Source organism: Ailuropoda melanoleuca, chromosome 4 (genome assembly GCF_002007445.2).
Source record: "Ailuropoda melanoleuca isolate Jingjing chromosome 4, ASM200744v2, whole genome shotgun sequence".
Classification (NCBI taxonomy): Eukaryota; Metazoa; Chordata; class Mammalia; order Carnivora; family Ursidae; genus Ailuropoda; species Ailuropoda melanoleuca.
The window spans coordinates 91,231,410-91,253,299 of NC_048221.1; the positions used below are offsets into that span (position 1 = coordinate 91,231,410).

The 21,890-nt window shown below is 36.4% G+C and overlaps 1 protein-coding gene across 1 annotated transcript in view; it reads right to left on the reverse strand.

Moving 5' to 3' along the window:
- The window catches only part of PPP3R1 (protein phosphatase 3 regulatory subunit B, alpha), a 71,381-nt gene that overhangs the window by 25,881 nt on the left and 23,610 nt on the right, over nucleotides 1–21,890 (reverse strand). The window contains exon 2 of the mRNA XM_034659235.1: nucleotides 11,513–11,552. Coding sequence (XP_034515126.1) covers nucleotides 11,513–11,552 — 40 coding nt within the window. The remainder of the gene's footprint in view (nucleotides 1–11,512; nucleotides 11,553–21,890) is intronic.

Below are 21,890 nucleotides of genomic sequence, written 5' to 3' on the forward strand. Positions count from 1 at the left end.
CTAAAAATCTTTGTCTATCCTGGTTGTGAAGATTTTCTCCTATGTTTTCTTCTAGAAGTTCCATAGTTTTAAGCTTTTATGTTTAAATCTATGACCCAAGTAATTTTTTGTATATGGTATTAGAGGCAAATTTTTATTCCATATAAAAATAGTTATATTTTGTTGAAAAGTATCTCTTACAATGGTATCTTTGACACATTTGTGAAAAATCAACTCTACAGGGGTGCCTGGACGGCTCAGTCAGTTGAGTGTCCAACTCTAGATTTTGGCTCAGGTCATGATCTCAGGGTTCGGAGATAAAGCCTTGGGTCACGTTCCACGCTCAGCACGGAGTCAGCTTGAGACTCTCTCCCTTCTACCCCTCCCGCTTGTGCTCTCTCAAATAAGTACACAAATCTTTCAAAAAAATCAGCTATACAAATCAACATGTTGTACACCTTAAATTTACATGTTATACTGACACAATGTCAACTATATTTCAATTAAATAAAAATTAGAAACCAAATTATGTATTTACCAGTGAAGGTACGTGTGGGTGCATATGTATGTTTGTATGTATGTATTTATATGGATCTATACCCTCTACTCTGTTACACTGATTTGTCTACCTTATGCCAATACGTTTTACAGTAAATCTTTAAAACAGGAAGCACTGTCCTCATACTTTGCTCTTTTTCAAAATCGTTCTGGCTAAGACTTGTACATTTCCATATGGAACTGACAATTAGTTAGGTAATTTTTACAAAAAGCCTGCTGAGAATCTGCTAAGGACTGACTTGAATCTATAAATCAGTCTGAGTAGAAATGATGCCCTAACATTAGTATCAAGTCTTCCAATCTATGAATGTGGTTATCTCTATTTACTGAGGTCTTTTTAAGTTTCTCTTAGTAATGTTTTATAGTTAAGCATACAAATCTTACATATATTAGGCTAAATTTTTACATGAATAGCTCATGTTTTTTATTCTTTATAAATGGCATTTCTGTCCATTTCATTTTAATTATTGTGATTATTTAAACTTCCACTGATTTTTGCATACTGTCCTTGTATCCTACAATATTGCCAAATTCACTTATTTCTAGTAACTCAGGATTTGCTATATACACAATGACATCATCTGAAAATAAAGACTATTTTTTACTCCTTCCTTCCTAATCTGAATGTATTTTATTTCTTTTTCTGGACTTGATGTATTGACCAGAACCTCTAGTACAACTTTGACTACATTTGGTCAGAGTGAAAAACTATGCCTTTTTCCCAATCTTGGGTGGGAAGCATTCAGTCTTTCATCATTAAGTATGATGTTCAGTCTTTCATCATTAAGTATGATGAGGGTTTTATAGATGCTTTATCGAAGCTAGGAAGTTCCTTTCTCTTCCTAATTTGCTAAAAGTATTTACCACTGAACTCTGTCAAAGATTTTGCTACATCTATTGATAAAATCATGGTTTTTTCCTCTTATTCTGTCCGTACAGTAAATTATATTGTTTTTTATTTAAAAATCATACTCTGAGGATAAATTCCATTTGGTCATGTTTTATTGCCCTTTTTACATATTGCTGGATTTAATTTACAAACATTTAAAGATTTTTGCATTACATTTGTAGTGAATGTTGGTCTATAGTTGTCTCCATAATTCCTTTGATACTGCTAATGGTGTAATGCTAGCTTCTATTTTCTGAAGGAATCTAGATTATGATTTTTTTTCCATTAAATGTTTGCTATAATTTATCAGTAAAGCCATGTGGCTTGGTCTCTTTGTGGAAAGATTTTTAAATAAGAATTCAGTTTCATTAACAGATATGATTCTATTAAGATTTTCTACTACTTGTGTCAGTTTTTTTGTTTTTGAAGAAATTTTCCATTTATTTTAAGGTGTAGAATTTACTGGCATAAAATTCTTCGTAATATTCCCTTGTTATCTTTTAACATATATAGGATCTGTAATGATTTCAGTTCTTTTATTACTGATATTGGTAATTGTGTTTTCTTTCTTCTAGAATGTTCCTTCAAAATGTGAATGCTGTATGTTGCACTGACTTCTTCCTACCTTATCTAAAAGGCATGGCCATCACACCGGAACTCATTCAGGCAAATGAATGTTGTCCAAAATTGTCAAAATAAGCTGCACAGTTGCAGTAATCTTAAAATTCTTTCTTAAAATTGTTTTCAGAGCTAACTGAGCATCAGAAGAAAATTTGTCGTAGAAAAGCCATGTAATGTAAACTGTTCAAAGAAACCTTGGAGATGAGAAAATTAAGATGAGGAAACAGGCCCAGTGTGTTAAGTAAGTTGCTTAATGCTATAAAGCTTAATGGCAAAGCTGAATGACAGGACTTCTTGAAATGCTTTCTGATCTAATCTCTCTTCCTATGTTAGTTCCATGTGAACAGTTAGTATAAAAGCTTAGGCTAAGAGATATTAGACACTGCTGTTCCTCAAACTGCATTTTCGGTCTAAGTGTGGAGAGAAGGGAATAATAAGAATGTTCTCACTCCAGACAGAAATATCAAACACATAATTCTGAGATGTTCTCCAACTTATACATTACTGGTTTTTCTACTGAGGGTGTTTGTATTGATGTTGTTTTTCTCCTTTGGGTTTATCTACATTGTGGTTCTAATCAAAATAGGCAAAAAGCTACTGAAAAAGCATATATTTATAAGATATAATATGTATAAGATCATAAAAACACGAGTTTCTTCACTGTTATTAATAACAATGGCTTAAAAGCCACTTTTTTTTAAAACCTAAGTGTACACTGTGTAGGTCAGTAACCTATCTTATTCAAAAGATACAGCTCTTAAAGATTTCCATTGTTTTGTAAGTCAAATCCAACCCCAACCCATTACACATCATATTCTCCAGGTTTTCCTCTTATTTTTATCTGTTGCTATGTTCTGTTGCATTTAAACACTTAGCTGCACTTTTCTTTAGTTCTATACCACTCCCCATCCCAAACTCGCCCCAAAATACGGTATTTTCACAAAAGAACACATATTTAAGAGTCTTCTTTTACTTTCAACACCAATTATTCAAGACTTACTTGTGGCTGCTCCAGAGTTCAATCTGGTTTATCAATAATGTGACACTACAAATGCAGGGTTTGTTTTTTTCTTACTGACTTGCCTTTTACATTAAGAAATTCTGGAAGGGAGGAAATTCTGGAAGGGAGGAAGGGAAGGAAGGAGAGGAAGGTAGGTTCTAGCACACAACTTATATATAATGGCTTTTCTTTCTTCTTGAAGACATTCTTCACAGATAATTCTAGCTTCTTGCTCTAATTTGTACCAACTGTTTTCTAGGCCACTGGCATAGCTGTTAACCTTTTCTCTAAGACACCTTTTCACTAGTGTCTCAGAGATTTGGTTTCTTGGATCTCACTTCATCTTCTTTAACTTCTATTTCATTTTTCTGGGTACATATTCAATAACTTAAGAAAGGTAAATTTCCCAAGTCCTTAAATTTCTGAAAATGTCTTTAATTTGATCTCATACGTGAATAATCATTTAAACTGATATCAAATTCTAGGTTTAGGAATTCAGAACTTTGAATAAACTGCTCCACAGCTTTCTAATATCTACTGCTGGAGCTAAGAAATCCAATGCCAACAGACTCTATTCTTTTTAGGCAATTTTTTTCCCTGTCTAGCAGCTTTTAGGGCTTTCTTTCTACTCTTGGAATTTTAAAATTACAAAAGAAGTTGAAACTAAATGTTGATCTTTTTTCATCTAAACTTCTTGATTATCAGAATGCTCTTTCAATCAGAAGATTTGATTTTACAGGTGAGGAAAATTATCTACTATTTCACTGATTAGTTTTGCTTCTATTTTATCTATTACATCTCTTGAAATTTACTCTAGGCAGATATTACTCGCTGTATTTGTGCCCCAAATCTCTCCTTTTTTTGTACATTTTTCCTTACCCTTTGCTCTAACATTCTGAAGAAGATCCAAGAATTCAACATACTTTTTTCCTAACTGGTTGGCTAGGCTTTTTCACCAGCTAAAGTAACTGACTTCTGCATACCAGCTACAAAATTATTCAAATTCTGGTAGACCATCACAGTACTACATGTCATACACTTCACTGTTAAAACCTCAAATTTGTAAGTGCTACCATACCAATATTGGCTAGTCTAGCACCTCAGTTTTTCTTCAGACTACCTGCCCAAAAACTAAAAATATTTAGAACCTAGAGGACAATCCACAATTTTTTTTTAAAAGTTATCTGTAACACAAAACAAGGTAACAACTCAAAACCCAGTTGTTCAAGTCATACACTATACTTTAGAAAACTTTTCATCCTTCTCTCCATTATTCAGCTCTAAAGTTTTACTCAAAGAAAGCAGAATATAAGTAATTCTCGGAGCGCCTGGGTGGCGCAGTCGTTCACTGTCTGCCTTCGGCTCAGGGCATGATCCCAGGGTCCTGGGATCAAGCCCCGCATCAGGCTCCTCTGCTGGGAGCCTGCTTCTTCCTCTCCCACTCCCCCTGCCTGTGCTCCCTCTCTCGCTGGCTGTCTCTCTGTCAAATAAATAAATAAAAATCTTTAAAATATTTTTAAAAAAAGAATATAAGTAATTCTCAGTGGACTAGGTAAAACAGAGTTCAGGATCACTAAATTACTAAGTAAATGGTAAAGCATGGCTGGCAGATTAAGAAACATGAACTATGTGATATATTTACGAATATTTTAATCAAAGTAACAAATGTAAAAGTCAATTTCAAAGTTAATGACAAAAGTTTTTTTAATACTAAATAGTATTGTAGAAATAAAATGGTTTTTTTTTTTTTCAAAAAGATTTTATTTGAGAGACAGTATGTGTGTGAGAGAGGGGGAGTGCAAGCTTCAGCAGAAGGGGGAGAAACAGACCACCCGGCACAACGCAGGGCTCAATTCCAGGACCTGGGATCATGAGCTGAGCCAAAGGCAGACAGACGCTTACCCGACTGAGCCACCCAGGCACCCCTACAGGAATAAAATGTTTTAAAACATTTTGACCTGTACACATTCAAACTACATTTTTATTGATATTAAAAAGGTTTCCTCTGAAGATTTCTGAGATGATGAATAAAGGTTTGGGAGTCAACCAGAAATCACTCTTTAGAACACAATATTTAAAAATCGAATGGGGGGAAGGTGCCTGGGTGACTCAGTCACAGTTAGGCACCCAACTTTTGATTTCAGCTCAGGTCATGATCTCAGGGTCATGAGATGAACCCTGCGTCAGGCTCTGTGTTTAGCAGACAGTCTGCTTGAGATTGTCTCTCTCTCCCTCTGTCCCTCCCCCCACTCATGGGTGCGCTCTCTCTAAAATAAATAAAATCTTCAAAATAAATGAATATTGAATGGAATTAAGCTAGTCCATATAAGAAAGGAAAAAGAGGAATGCAGAAATAAAAGAGGAAATTAAATTCACCTTAGATTAACTTTTTCTCTGAAAGTTTGTTTTCACAACAAAAAAACCCCTAGATCTAAAGAATATGAATACGTAAACTTCCCTGCGCCAGTCTGATTGAGAGCAGAAATTAACAGCACAAAGTAAAATCTCTACACTTTCAAGTCACCTGTAAATACTCAAACCAGAAACAAACTGCCTGAATATGAGACTGTTTGCTCCCAATGTGTCCTGAGGACACTTAGCAGTGTCCTAAAGGCTAATTAGGTCTTCAGGGTTTCTACAGATAGTTCTTTATGCAAAAGGACACGCCTTCAGAGTCTGCCAAGCTCTTCTTAAGTCACCTTCTAGTGAAACAAAATTGAGAAATAAAGATTTCTTGGGGTGCCTGGGTGGCTCAGTCGGTTGGGCATCTGACTCTTGATTTTGGCTCAGGTCATAATCTTGGGGTTGTGCGATAGAGCCCCACATCAGACTCTACTCCATGCAGAGTCTGTTTGGGATTCTCTCTCTCCCTCTCCCTCTGCCCCTCGCCCCTCTCCCCTGCTCACGCTCTCTACCTCTAAAATAAATAGGGGCGTCTGGGTGGCACAGTCATTTAGCATCTGCCTTTGGCTCAGGGCGTGATCCCGGCATTCTGGGATGGAGCCCCACATCAGGCTTCTCCGCTGGGAGCCTGCTTCTTCCTCTCCCACTCCCCCTGCTTGTGATCCCTCTCTCGCTGGCTGTCTCTCTCTGTCAAATAAATAAATAAAATCTTAAAAAATTTTAAAAAAATAAAATTTAGAAAAAAAATTAAATTAATTAAAAAAAAAGATCTGTCTTTCATCTACATTCAATCTAGAAAAGTTTACCAATTTTATCAGAAACATTCAGAATTATACTGGTTTTATCAACAGTAAAAATTAGCTGAATCTGAGTTTTCACTCAAACTTCGAACTATTCCCCCATTAGTCCTCTGCTTAAACTACCTAAAGTAGCATCTTGCACTAGCCACTTTTCCAAGTTATCATGCCAACTTACAACTAAAGTCTCAACTTTGAGCAAATCACCCCAACAGAGTATACATTTCCTAGTCCAGCCAGGTTAGCCAACAGACAACAAAGTCACAATGGCCTAGAATAATTTAACACAATAAGAAGTGAACATGGAATTGCGAGACAAAAATGAGGAGGAGGAGGAAGAGGAGGATGGGAAAAGAATACCTATCTATGTATTGGACAAGCCCAGTTTTACCTAAAATCATTCTATAAACATAAATGTAACATTAATCTTGTAAAACCTATGTAAGGAAGGCAATTAAAAACATGACTCTCAAGCATGACTACTTGAGATCAACTCATGGTTTTGTTACTTTACCTGCTGCTGTGTGGCCTTAAGCCTATGTTACTGAAGGTCCCTCTACCTCCTGTTTTCTCATCTATACAACAGGGAAAGTAAACCTCTCTCATGAAGCTATTGTAAGGATTAAAAAGATTAATGTATGTGAAGTGCTTAGAATGGTGCCTGGCACATGTTAAATGCCATGGAAGTATTTGTTGTGATTATTTATGAAAATAAATGGAGTGACTGGTAACTACTGAGTTTTCCCAAAGGTAAAGCCTTTAAAATTATCCAAGTAGTTGTCTACTACTCCAGCTATGAGCTCCTACTAGCTTATTCAGTCAACAGCTATTTAGTCAGCATTTGCTTTATGCCAGGCATTGCACTTATGCTTCTACTGTCAATGCCTTAATTCCTTTATTGGTGAAAATGTCCTTAAACAGCCTCTTGTTATTATTAAAGCTTGCTGTGTTGCATGCCATACCTAACTATAAATCAAGTATTTATCCTTGATACTATTCTTAGTTACTTCCCTCTCCTTTTTCCCATTAAAAAAAACCTGTTAGTAATGGAAAATTTCAGACACATACAATAGTTTAATGAATCAAATAGTTTAATGAATTCCATATACCTATTATCCAGCTTCAACCAGCTTCAATTAACACATGAGAAATCTTATTTTATTTACACACCCATTTCAATTATTTTACACCAAATCCCAGACATACCATTTCCTTGTAATTGACCAGTATTTATCTCTAAAATATTTTTTTTAAAACATCACAATAACATTACTTGAAAAAAATATTCATAAATTAATAATTAACTCCTTCATATTAAATAATCGTGCTCCAATTTCCCCAAGCAGCACAAATGACTTTACAGGTTTTCTGAATCCTGCCTGATTTGGCAAAGAGGCAATGTGTCAATAAAATGAAGGTGACCTTGTAACAGTAACAGCTTCATTACAGTAGTAAGAGATGAAAGCCAGAATGTCAGCAGGCCAAGAAATTAGCAGAAATAAGGAAACAGAGATAACTATATATGCTCTTTTNTTTTTTTTTTTTTTTTTTTTTTTGAGAAGCTCAAGTATGAGAAAAAGTGAAAGGTACGTGCAGGATCAGAATCACAGCATAGCTGGTTATATGTGTAAACTGAAGAGAGATGAAGAGGCTGAAGACATAGAAGACACAGGAAAAAAACAGAGAAACAAAATAAGGTCCTAGAGATGAAGTTAAAAGTACAAGAGGCTGACCCTGAATAAGAGAGCTATAACACAAATTCTGACACTGATGGAAGGAGTTCATTAAGTATGAATGGGACTGGGAAAATCAGCAGGCAGGGGTGGAAGGTGGAAGTGGAGGCATGTGAAGGCTAACACAAAATGTTTCCAGTTTTCTTAAGAATCAGGAGAGAAAGCACTAATTAAAAGCAGAGTACTGGAAGGGATTATGTAGGGGATTTGGACAGAATGTTGAAGAACTGGATGGAATTTAAGGAGATTTGGGGGGGAAAAAAAAACACAACAAACAGACCAGACAGGTAAAGAATTAATTAGCATTCAAATCTTAAACAGTTTTCAAAGCCATTTTCAAGCATCACCCCTTCCACGAAGTTTTGTTTTGTTTTGTTTTTCTTTTTTGAAAGAGAGAGGGAGAGAGAGAATCTTAAGCAGGTTCCACACCCAGAACAGAACCAGGCAAGGGGCTTGATCTCACTATCAGGACCGTGAGATCATGACCTGAGTGGAAAGAGTTAGATGCTTAATGGACTGAGTCACCCAGGCGCCCCTCCATGAAGATTTTCTTAATGTCCTTAACCAAAAGTAATTGTCCCTCCTTAGAACCTTTGTTTTTATTTCTCATAATGGTTTACTTGTACTGTAATAATTTCTCCCAATAGCCAGACTGTAAGCACTTTGTGGGTGCTTATCTGTATATCACAGGGCCAAAGACAATACCTTACAGGATATAATTTAGATTCTTCTTACCTTTTTAAAAAAAGCACGCTTTTAAATACTGAAACAACAAAACAGTAACTACTTGAAGAGTTAAGAAGACCACTCAAGGCAAAGACAATTACATAAGGCCTCAGTAAGAACACAGAATTGAGGTGCGTCTAGGAGGGAAGAGAAGGCATGTCATCATCTTTACCTGAACAGGGAAGTGTAAATAGTGAAATGCCTCAAGGATTAGTTTTAACATCTTATCTATAATGGTAGCTATTCACAGATAACAATAAGCTCTTCCAATAATGAAGAGGTGTCTTAAACGAGCAAAAAAAAAGTTTACTGCAACATGTGGATAAGGGGCAAAGTAGTGGTTTTAATGTGGACAGGTTCACTTTGGGGAAATGCATCCAAACCGTGTATAAAATTGGTAAAAGCACATTTTATTCTAGTGAACCAAAGAAGGAACAGAAAAATCCAGATAAGATTCATAGCTGGTTGAACAATCACTGACAAGTACAGATCTTTAGTGACAAGGCTCAACAGCTTCAAAGAAGCATAAATTAAGTCCTCAGAAAGAAGACAGTTCTGATGATAAAACTGTACGGGGCAGCTTTAATAGTGTATGAAATCTACTTCAGATACTTACCACCCATTTTTTAAAAACGTGGCCTTTGCCATTCTAGATATGCGTCCCCTTAGGGACCTCTTTCCTTGGCAAAGAAACAAAAACTAACTTCCTAAGACCCCTTTCCTGTTGTAATCCCAAGAGCCAATTCCAACTCTATTTGCAGTCTGAAGCCCAGCTAATTACAGATTTCCAGACCTCCTTTTTGCCCACTAGCAACTGGAGAAATAATTATGTCACATATTCAAACTAAACACTAAGTGGCAAGGCACGATTTTGAGCAGAATCCTTTCAATTCTAAAGAAACTATAAAACTGACACAGTAACTGCGCCAGAGACAAGAATTATAGAACTAGATTAACACGCGGGGCACCAGTATGGAACTACTCTAATCTTGATCGTATTTCAGAGGTAGGTCAGACACTGACAGAAGTGACAGTTCTCCAATCCAGAAGACCACAACAGTCTGTAACAGGGTTCAGTATACTTTTTCTGTAACGGGCTAGGTAGTAAATATTTTAGCTTTGTGTCCCGTATGGTCTCTGTTACAACTATTCAATTCTGCCACTGTCACATGAAAACAGCCATAGGCACTATGTAAGCAAATGGGCACAGCTGTATTCCAACAAAAATTTATTAACAGAAACTAACGGCAGGCAGTAGTTTACCAACCCCTATGTTTACCAAAACATAGGGAAATAAGCCAATAAGCCAAGTAAGTCATAATTAGGTTTGGCTTTGGTCAATATGCTGATATAACAATTTATCCCCATGTTTAAAACAGAAACATACATACACCTACATATGATCATAATTACACAAGAAATTCATTTTAAAAAGCCTGGGAGGAAAGAGTGAAATAAAATGTAAACAGGAGTTGGGATGGCAGAATTACAGGTAACTCGTCTTAGAGCATGACCATTTAAACATTTTTTTTAATTACAGAAGTCACAAAATGTAAGATAAAATAATTAATAATTTCAGCTTATTATTACGGCTATAAAGAAAATAAACAGGGTACTATTCATGATAGAGAGAATCTAAGCAGCGGAGAGAGAGAAAACATCTCCCAACAGGTGATATTTATGCTGACACCCGAATAAACAACAAAGTCAGTCAAATAAAGAACTGACAGAACAGCATTCTACCCAGATCTCATAAGCAAGCAGAGATGCTGAGGAGAATGAAACGGACACGCGTTTTGGGAAAAGAAAGGAGACCTACGAAACATAAAGAGCAACTGGGAAAATGGTTTTAGCAAGACACAAAGGAAGTGACACTTCATTGCAAGGTAAGATGTCTCCGAACAAGAAGAACCAGCTACTTCAAACAGGGACAGAAAGGGCAAGGAAGATTCAGAATGGTTTAGGGATTCTGGGATCTCATGATGGCATCTAAATTTATCAAAGGTCCCTACTCCAATTCTAAAGATCTCTCCCTTACCCAATCATAGCCCTTCCACACAAGAGACTTTATGATTTTTATTTAATCTCCCTGGTCCTCTGACTGATCCTTAAATCAAGAATTTCTAAAACTGGGGGCGCCTGGGTGGCACAGCGGTTAAGCGTTTGCCTTCGGCTCAGGGCGTGATCCCGGCGTTATGGGATCGAGCCCCACGTCAGGCTCCTCTACTATGAGCCTGCTTCTTCCTCTCCCACCCCCCCGCTTGTGTTCCCTCTCTCGCTGGCTGTCTCTATCTCTGTCGAATAAATAAAATCTTTAAAAAAAAAAAAAAAAAGAATTTCTAAAACTGTCATTTTCTTTCTTTATGTTCTCTAGTACAGTCAGAAATAACCAGACCAACCACACTTTTTATACTCTTCATTCCCCTGAGAAACATCTTTTGCAATAGCTACTTGGTCTATGGAAGTTTTGCCTTCAACATTTTTTGTTACCAAAGGATAAATAAATCAGCTGTTTACTTGAAACTCTGTTCATCTGAAAAACTTCTGTTGGGTTGTTCCACTAAGATTCAAGGGTTGATTTGTAACTACAGCATAGTGCAGATAATATAGAGCAGCTCTATTAAAAAAAAATTTCCCTACTCTGATAACTTAAAAAGACTTTAAGTCAAATTCATTACCCACTTTAAATAGTTAAGGACTAGCTTTGCTATCTACAGAGATATATAGAGGAGTACGATTTATATACATACATATATAGGTATGCGTAAATAAAAGAAATTCTTGATAACAAGAATATCTGACTTACAGTGTGAGCACATTTCCAAAGGATAACTTGCCTCATTTCCCTGGAGAAAGAAATAAATAATAATTAGTCACAAAATTGGCACAAATTTCTTTAAAAGGTTAAATACTTTGAGTCACAAAACATAGGGAAATAAGTAAAAAAAACCAAAGTAGCTAGATCTATAAATTACAGTTTTTTGATATGAAAAAAATTATACAATAGGACAGAAAGAGCTCTTGAATCAAATAGGCCTGAGCCATGTGACTTACACAAACATTTGAGTAAAATTTATTTTAAATATTTTTAATGCCCTAAATATGTTGTATACCAAATTGTAACACACTGGAAACTATCAAGGCTCTAAATGAATTCAATTTGGGACAGAGCTCAGAAAAAGCTTCTCCTGCCACCTCTATTTAAATGAAGAGTTTCCTGAGACTTGTAAAGCTCTTAAAAAAGAAAAAACCAAAAACATTTATAACTGCGCTGATGATGAGGGAACAGAAGGCAAGCTGAGGACAAAGCAGAAACTGACACCCCGTAACTCCCCCCCCACACACACACCATGGGATGTACCTGACATTCCTCAGGCACTCCTGGCTGCCCTAAAGGACAAAGAAATAGTTAACCTATAGAGACCACAATCCTGCAAGACTTAAGTCTCCCTCAGTTTACGAATGTTTTAGCAGTTTACAAGAACAAAGCATTTCTACCAATAACCTAGCTTCCGGAAGGGAATGCAAATACAATTAAATGTCCTTATAATCTGCAGCCTCCAGGAAGTTCCCAACTATCTTCGTGTTAATGCCTTACCAGAGGGGTAAACAACCTTAACTTGACAATGGCAAGGCCTCCCGCACCCTGTAAGTCTTCTTTAACATACAAGTCCTTTCTCAACCTCCCTCTTTCCTTACCTTTCCCCAACCCCATAGTATATAATCAGCCACCCCTCACAACACGGGGCAGCAGCTCTTTCTGCTGTCCTGTCCCCGTGTTTTAATAAACCACCAATTTTGCACCAAAGACGCCTCAAGAATTCTTTCCTGGTCGTCGGCTCCGGACTCCACCCCACTGAACCTCACGTATATTCCCCGACCTCATAACTGATAGGCCAATTCAAGTTTTTTTCTTGAGAAGTTTTATTTCATGTATAAACTCCACATTGATATAACTTATCTGAATTTCTGATTTATAAAATATATAAAACGACCCATCTGTTTTCTAAACAGGATTCCACTTGAATCTTTCTAAGGAAAAAAGCGCTCTAGAAAAACTACAGACCTGGCCCAAAGCCTACTAATTCTTAATGAACTGAGCCCAGGGAGGTCAAGAACCTGGTGGATTTGATTAGTAATAAAACCAGGAGTAGTTCTAAATCTAAAACAGTAAAAACTCCAAGTACAACAGACTCACATGAGGTAAAAATCACGAAGATCTTTTAAAAGGTCTACAGAATTTAGGGGCACCTGGGTGGCTCAATCGGTTAAGCATCCAACTCTTGATTTCGGCTCAGGTCATGATCTCAGGGTTGTGGAGTCAAGCCCTGCATCTGGCACTGGGCTCAATGTAGTAGAGCCTCTTTGTCCCTCTCCCTCTGCTCCTCCCCACTCCCATCTCTAAAATAAATACATAAAATCTTAAAAAAAAAAAAAGTCTACAGAATTTAAAATAATGTAAATTGAGCTTTTAAAATTTAGTGATAAAATCAGAATAGCATGCATCCTATATTCATTCCATTTACCTAATCTTGACCCTATCTACCAATGTGTACAATAGGATTAACATATGACTATACTTAAAAGAGCCTAAGAAATTATTGATTAACAGTCTGAAAAAAAAATTTTAGTCTGGCTCATTAGCTTTTAAACTCCTAAAAGTATCTTATACTATGTAAATGAGGTTTAACAAAGGTTACCAGTAAATTAGCATCCTCAATTCTTATGTCACCAATAATTAGTCTTTCCCTTGAAAATTATAGCAGATAACTGCAATTTTCCAGAACTGGTTAATTCTAGGCTACTTTAAATTTCAAATATATATTAAAATAGAAGAAATAGCAAAAATTAATAAAACTGGATAGTAATGACCAGAGATGGCATTCTTGCTTATTCCGCCCCTTACTTGATTTAAGATTCTTACATGATTCTTATCTTTTACCGCCTCACATATTTCATGCCTAAATTCTTAAAATACACTCCTTAAAATTATTTTTTATTTTTTAAGATTTTATCTATTTATTTGACAGAGAGCAAGTGAGCAAGCACAAGCAAGGGGAGCGGCAGGCAAAGGGAGAGGGACAGGGAGAAGCAGGCTCTCTGCCACGCAGAGAGGCCAGTGCGGGCCCAATCCCAGGACCCCAGGATCATGACCTGAGCCAAGGTAGACGCTTAAACGACTAAGCCACCCAGGCACCCCTTAAAATACATTTAAAAAAAAAATCTCACTCTACCCCAAGAATAAATATGTTTCTTGAGAGGCTCTCAAAAGAATACAATAATACTTTGGATTGTCATTCTGAGTTGGGTTGGGTGTTTCTGTTTGGTTTGTTTTGGCTTGGGTTTTTTTAACGATAATGATTATAATTGTCTTAAAAATGAGGGTACAGGGCACCCGGCTGTTTCAATCAGTAAAACATGCGACTTTTGATCTCAGGGTCCTGAGTTCAAGCCCTACAATGGGTGTACAGATTACTTAAATAAATAAATAAAACTTGAGGGCAAAAAGGTTATATGGTATTTCAGGGAGAATTCTGAAACTAGGTCCTTGTTTCTTCAACCCACTGACCTTTATAATGTTAACAATTCTTTATAAATGATACCATCCATCCTCTATATCATTCCCAGCTAGCCAGCATCCACAAAACCCAAGGACCAGGCCAGCTGGAGCCCTTCGGTGCTTATCCACTAACAATGAATGCCTCATCTGTCTTCCTAACTTACAACCCATATATCCAAAAGATTACTTCAACTTCAACCTGTCTAATCTTGTGCCCAGCAAAAATATCTTTCAAATATCAAGGCAAAATGCTTTCCCCAGACAACCAAAAGCTAAAAGAATTAAGCTCCAATACAAATGCACTGTAAGATATGTCACAAGAAATTCTTTGGGCAAAAGAAAAATTATAATAAATGGAAATTGGATCTAGACCAAGATATGAAGATCACCAGAAATGGTAAACATGTTATGTAAATAGAAAAGACTTTTTTCTCATTTTTAAATGTCTTTAAAATATAACTGTTTAACACAAACATAATAAAAATGTATTCTGGGGCGTATAACGTGTACTACAGAAGTAAAATGTATGACAGAAATGTAAGCACAAATGTAAGACAGAAAAATGATGTATGTTGTCAAGATCATACACTATGAGGGAAACATAATATTTGAAAGTAGAGCATAATGCTAAAAATGTATATTATAAGCCCTAGAGCAATCACTTTCTTTTTTTTTTTTTTAAAGATTTTATTTATTTATCTGAGAGAGAAAGAGCGAGAGAGCACAAGTGGGTTGAATGGCAGAGGGAGAAGCAGACTCCCCACTGAGCAGGGAGCCTGATGCAGGGCTCGATCCCAAATCCCCGGGATCATGACCTGAGCTGAAGGCAGATGCTTAACTGACTGAGCCACCCAGGTGCCCCAGAGCAATCACTTTCTAATAAAAAAGATAAATAAAATGGTATATCATAAAGAATACTCAATCCAAAGGGAGGCAGATAAATAGGAAAAAAAAGAAACAAATATCAAATGTGGAAAAAAATTTGAAGTAAAATAGCAGGATGACGGATTTAAATCCAAACTTCTGAAAACGATACGATGTTAAGTTTATCACTTTAACAACTACAGTTAAAAAGATGCAACTGTAGGGGCGCCTGGATGGCTCAACTGGTTAAGCATCCAACTCTTGATTTTGGCTCAGGTCACAATCTCGAGGTCCTGGGAGTGAGCCCCACGTCAGGATCCCCGCTCAGCAGGAAGTATGCTTCTCTCTCCCTCTCCCTCTGCCCCTTGCTCACACTCGCATGCAGGAGGTCTCTCTCTAAAATAAATATTAAAAAAAAGAAGATGCAACCGTATGCTATCTACAAGAAGCCTACTTTAAAAAGAGGTTAGAGCTAGGTGAGCCCTTCACCCTTCACTGGAATCTGATGCTATCTCTAGGTAGATGGTGTCAGAACTGAGCTGAATTATAGGATGTCCAGCTGATGTCCAGAAATTGGTGGATATGTGAGGAACTACCACCACCACACTATAATTAGTCTACAAACACACACACAGGAACACAGTTTCAAAATAAATGAAATTAAACACTTAAAGAAGGGAAAGGCAAACAATCATTTTGGAGATTTTAATATTTCCCTCACAGTAACTGACAGAAAACAAAAACAACAACAAAAAATCAACAACACGCTATCAACCAACATGTCCTAAACCAGCAGAATATTCTTTTCCAATGCACATGGAACAATCACAGAGACATTATTCTGAGCCTTAAAAAGTCTCAATAAACTCAAAAGGTCTAAAATCATACAGAATATATCCTCTCATTAGGATGTAATTAAACTAGAAAGGTATTTGGGAATATTCAAATCTGGAAACAAAGCACAATTCTAAATAATAACCCATGAGTCACAGAGGAAATGACAAGAGAAATCAGAAAATATTTGAATAAAATGAAAACAGAACCTATCAGAATTGACGGGATACAGGTTAAGCAGCGTTTTAAGGAAAATGCTGTTACAAGAGAAGGTCCAAAACACAATGATCTGTTCCCCAAGTAAAAAGCTAGAAAAAGAGTAAGTTAAACCTAAAGCAAGAAAAAACAAGAAAGAAAAAAAATGAGAAATTAATAAAACAGAAGTGGATAAACAGAAGAAAAATCAATAAAGACAAAAACCCATTTTTTGAAAAGGTCAATAAGTAAACCCCCAGGCAAATCAACACAAACCCTATAGACATTAAAAGAAAAATAAAGGAATTTTCTAAACAAAGTTATAAAAACAAATTTTATAATTCAGATGAACGGACAAGTTTCTTGTAAGACAGTATATGACAAGACAGACTCAAGATAAAAGAGAAAAGCTGAACAGCTCTACAGCTGTTAAAATACACTAAATTTGAGTTTAAAACTTTTCTAGAAAGAAAACTACAGACCTAGATGGCTTCACTGGTTGATTTGATCATATATTCAAAGTAAAAAACATGCCAACCCTACACAAATTCTTTCAGAAAGCAGAAGGGAAAGGAATAGTTCTTAACTCAATGAGGCCAATACTACCCTCATACCAAAATCAGACAATTAACACCCAGACATATTACTATATGTGGCTAAAAGTGAAAATGTTTTGTAATTCAACATTACAAAAAAGAAAACTGTACACCCATACTTCATGACAATGGATGCAAAGAGCTTTAACATTTGAGCAAATCCAGAATAAAATTTTAAAAAAATAAAATTTCATGACCAACTGAGGACCTATCCCAGCAATGTAAGGTTGGTTTAATGTTCCAAATCAATGTGATTCACTACACTAACTAAAAAAGAAAAAACATATGATCATCTCAAAAAATACAATAAAAGCATCTGACAAATTTCAACACCTACTCATGAAAATAAGAACCACAATCCAGCAAGCAAAGGATCTTCCTCAATCTATAAAGGCTATCTACAAAAAGCCTAGAGCTAACGTCATACTTAACATGGTGAAAGACTAAAAGCCTTCTCCCTCAGATCAGGAACAAGATAAGATATATGCACCAGCGCAATCAGGCAAGAGAGAAGAAATAAAAGGCATACAGATTGGAAAGAGGAAGTTAAACTGCCTTTACTTGCAGATAACTGACTATGTATGAACATAAATACTAAACAAACTACAAAACTATCAGAACTAATAAATTAATGAAGCAAAGTCACCCAATACCAGGTGTATACAAAAACCAAATGCATTTCCATATAGCTCTAACTCAGTAGCCAAACAATTTGAAAAAGAAGGAACAATGTGGAAGGAGTTACACTATCTGACTTAAAGAATTATTATAAAGCTAGAGTTGTTAATAGAGTGATACTGGTGTAAGACTAGACATAAAGATCAATGCCAACAGAATAAAATGGAAAGCTCATATAGTTAAGTGTTTTTGACAAAGGTGTCCCGGTAGTTCAGTAGGGGAAAAAAACCACCTCTGCAACAAATGATGCTAAAACAAATGAGTATCAACATTAAAAAAAGGAAAAGACAAAACACTTGAGTAGATATTTTATAACAAAAGATAAAGACACAGCAAATAAGCAAGATGAAAAGATATTTCACATCATTAGACATCAGCAAAATGCAAATTAAAACTACAATTAGATACCACAATACTTGCAACTAGTATATATATGCCTAGAATTTAAAAACTGACATACCAAATGTTGCTGAAAATGTAGAACAAATGGTTATGTGCTGGGCAGAATTCTAAGATGGCCCCCTCTGAAACTCCCAGCCCTAGGTATACAAACATCTTTTACCAGTTATTCAAATACGAATCTAGGTACTGGCTCAACAGGATTTTGCACACGTAATTAAGGTTCCACATCAGCTGACCTCAGGATAACATTATCAGGGTGGGTCTGTTCTAATCATAAGCGCCTTTTAAAAGCAAAGAGGGGAAGTCAGAGATTCAAACCATGAGAAGAATTCAAGATTAGGGAGCACACCACATGCCACTGAGTGCAGGCAGCTTCTAAGGGCTGAGTGTAGGCTCCAGCTGACAGTGAACAAGGAAACAGAGACCTCAATCCTACAACAGCAAGAAACTGAATTTGGCCAACAACCTAAATGAGCCTGGGAACAGATTCTCCCCCAAAACCTCCAGACAAGAGCTCACTCTGGCCAACACCTGGATTTCAGTCTTTTGATTCCCTCAAGAGAGACCCCATTTGAACTTCTGACTTAAGAAATAACTATGTGCTGTTTTAAGCCACTAAGTTAGTGGTAATTTGTAACACAGCAACAGAAATTAACACCCAGACATATAGTATATGTGGCTAAAAGTAAAAATGTTGACATAACGTGTTGGTGAAGATATGGAGCAAATGAAATTTTTATACATTGCTGGTGTGAACCCCAAATGACATAGCCATTTTGGAAGAGTTTGATGGATTCTTAATAGCAAGTTTAATATAACATTCAGAAATGAAAACATGTCCAATGCAAAGATTTGTACACATATGTCCACAGAAGCTCTGTTAACAGCCCAAATAAGAAACAACCTAAATGTCCATCAACTGTCAAATGGATAAACTATGGTATATCCAGACAATGGAGTACTACTCAAGAAAAGGAAAAGACAACTGATACACCCAACAACATAAATGAATCTCAAAAGCAGTGAAAGAAGCCAGATACAAAAGGTTACATGCTGCATGATTCCATTTATAAGTACTACAAGAGGCAAACTAAAGTTACCAAAAGATCAGGGGTTGCCAAGGGTTAAGAGGGTCAATGAAAAGGGGTATCAGGTAACATTTTAGGGTGACAGAAATGTTCTACACATCTTGATTGCTGTGGTGCTTACAAAACTATACATTTGTCAAGACACATTAACTATACACTTAAAATTGGTTTATTTTATTATATGTAAGTTACACCTCCATAATGATTTTTTTTTCAATTTGTTTGAGACCATGCGTGCATGCATGTGTTCACAATCAGGTGGGGGGGGGAGAGAGAATCTCAAGCAGATTCCCCACTGAGTGTGAAGCCCCACAAAGGGCTTAATCTCACAGCTCATGAGATCACAACCTAAGCTGAAACCAAGAGTTGGACGCCCAACTAACTGCGCAACCCAGGTGCCCCTAAAGCTTATTTTTATTTTATTTTTTTAAAGATTTTATTTATTTGACAGAGATAGAGACAGCCAGAGAGAGAGGGAACACAAGCAGGGGGAGTGGGAGAGGAAGAAGCAGGCTTGCAACGGAGGAGCCTGATGTGGGGCTCGATCCCAAGACTCCGGGATCACGCCCTGAGCCGAAGGCAGACGCTTAAGGACTGAGCCACCCAGGCGCCCCTAAAGCTTATTTTTAAAAACTCAGCAGGAGTCTCAAATAAAATGGAACTGCTTCATGAATCCCTTTTTCTTATTTGAAATATCTCATCACTTTCTTTAAAATAATAAATTTCCTGTCATACTATTATTCACAATTCAAGTATATGGACTTGTTTTTATAACCCACATGCTCATTTCAAGGTAGCAAATTACGTATTTTTTAGATTAATTTTACAATATCCTGAGAAACCAGAAACTTACAGTAATCTTGATCCTTATAATTCTTTTCATCCTTTACTTAATCCACTCCTCAGATCTTAAATTCCATGAAGGCGGTGACTGTTTTATTATCTTTTGACATCCCTCGCCAGATTTAACATTGTCCTAAATTTATGCAAGGAAGTACTTTATAGGTGCATGTAAAAATCCAGATAGCCTAAAGGAACTTGGTTTAAGTGGAATGTTAAGCATCAATGTATTACACAATATACTGAGATTAAGGACATATTAAGAGATTTGATAAATTCCTAAAAGTTCAGTTATTAAAGAACTTTAGATTTCTGCTTTCCTTAATGCTCATTTTCATAATGAGTATCTATTAAGCATCTGGATCTCTATACACTTTAAATAAGCAAGCAGTACTCTAATACGTAAGTAATATTTATAGTTCCCAAGAAGAGCCTATAACCAAATACGACAATGTTGTCACCTCTTAGTCTCCTAAAGATAAATGTCTACATATTCTGACAGCAGGCCCTTTGAAAATAGCCTAAACTTTACAGTATGCATTTATAAAATTTATTTTTATTCTCTCACATCCAGACATTTCAAGATCAAAGTAACTCTAAACAAAATGGGATAAAAGAGCTCCAAAAATACTTTCATTTCTTTGCCAGAAAATTTCTTTAGAAATTATATTCCAGGGGCGCCTGGGTGGCACAGCGGTTAAGCGTCTGCGTTCGGCTCAGGGCGTGATCCCGGCGTTATGAGATCGAGCTCCACATCAGGCTCCTCTGCTATGAGCCTGCTTCTTCCTCTCCCACTCCTCCTGCTTGTGTTCCCTCTCTCGCTGGCTGTCTCTCTAATAAATAAATAAAATCTTTAAAAAAAAAAAAAAAGAAATTATATTCCTGTTCCTCCTGATTTAATGTATATCAAAATTGATAATCATAAAAGGTAACTTAAAAATACCAAATAATACAGACTTGAAAAAAAAGTTAGAATCCAAATGTCTTCATCTGCTGAAAGACAAAGTTTGCCAACTTCCCACAGTTAATGTTAATTTTTATAAGGAAATCAATTTCTACGGTAAAATCACTGACCATCTTAATACCTGTTCTAGGACAGAAATTCCTACTCTCAGAAGTATAAAACAAGGTGTGAAACTGTGGATGGGTAAATCTGGGTGAAAGGAAGTAAAAAGATCAAAGGACAGAAGTAGACTTTGGAGGACAAGTCTCTGTATAAAGCTGAGTTCACAAGTACACCTACCCCTAGACACTGACTTCTCCATACAGGAAATAAGAAAGTTTGACTAGATGATTTCAAGGGGTCCTTCCAGTTGTATTTTTTGTTTGTTTTACTACTAATGAAGATGCTAGACATATTTAAATATAGAAGGGGAGGAAGGGAAAAAGGGAAATGGAACACAGGCATGGAATGTCAAACTCCTTAAAGCATACTGTTGGTCCCAGAGACAAGTTTCCCAAACAGAGTATGCTTAACTTTATATTTTGTTCTTTTGTAGGCCAGCACAACAATCAGTATAAGAAAAGAAAAGGCAGGGACAGCTGGGTGGCTCAGACAGTTAAGCATCTGCCTTTGGCTCAGGTCATGATCCCAGGGTCCTGGAATCAAGCCCCCCACAACAGGTTCCCTGCTCAGAGGGGAGCCTGCTTCTCCCCCTCCCTCCGCATCCCCTGCAAATAGGGAGGGGTTTTTTTTTTTCTTCCTTTCCAATCTGTATGTCTTTATTTTTTTTTCTTGCCTTATTCCAGTGGGTAGAACTTCCATCACTATGTTTAAAGAGTGGTGAGAGCAGGTATTTACCTTAATGATCTTATAGGAAAAGCATTCAGTCTTTGCCATTAAGTATGTTACCTATCAGTTTTTATAGATATTCCTTACCCAACTGAGTTAGTTCCCCCTATATATATCTATTTTTATTTTTTTAAGGAAACTACGAATGGGTCCTGAATTTTAATTAAATGCCTTTTTCCATCAATTTATGTGATCATGTGATTTTTCTTTAGCTGTTAATACAGTGGATTATTTATACTGAATTTCAAAGAGTGAACCAGCTGTGAATCCCTGCAGTGAGACATATTTGGTAATGGTATTCAATTTTTTTTTCCCATACTGAACTCTTTTTACTC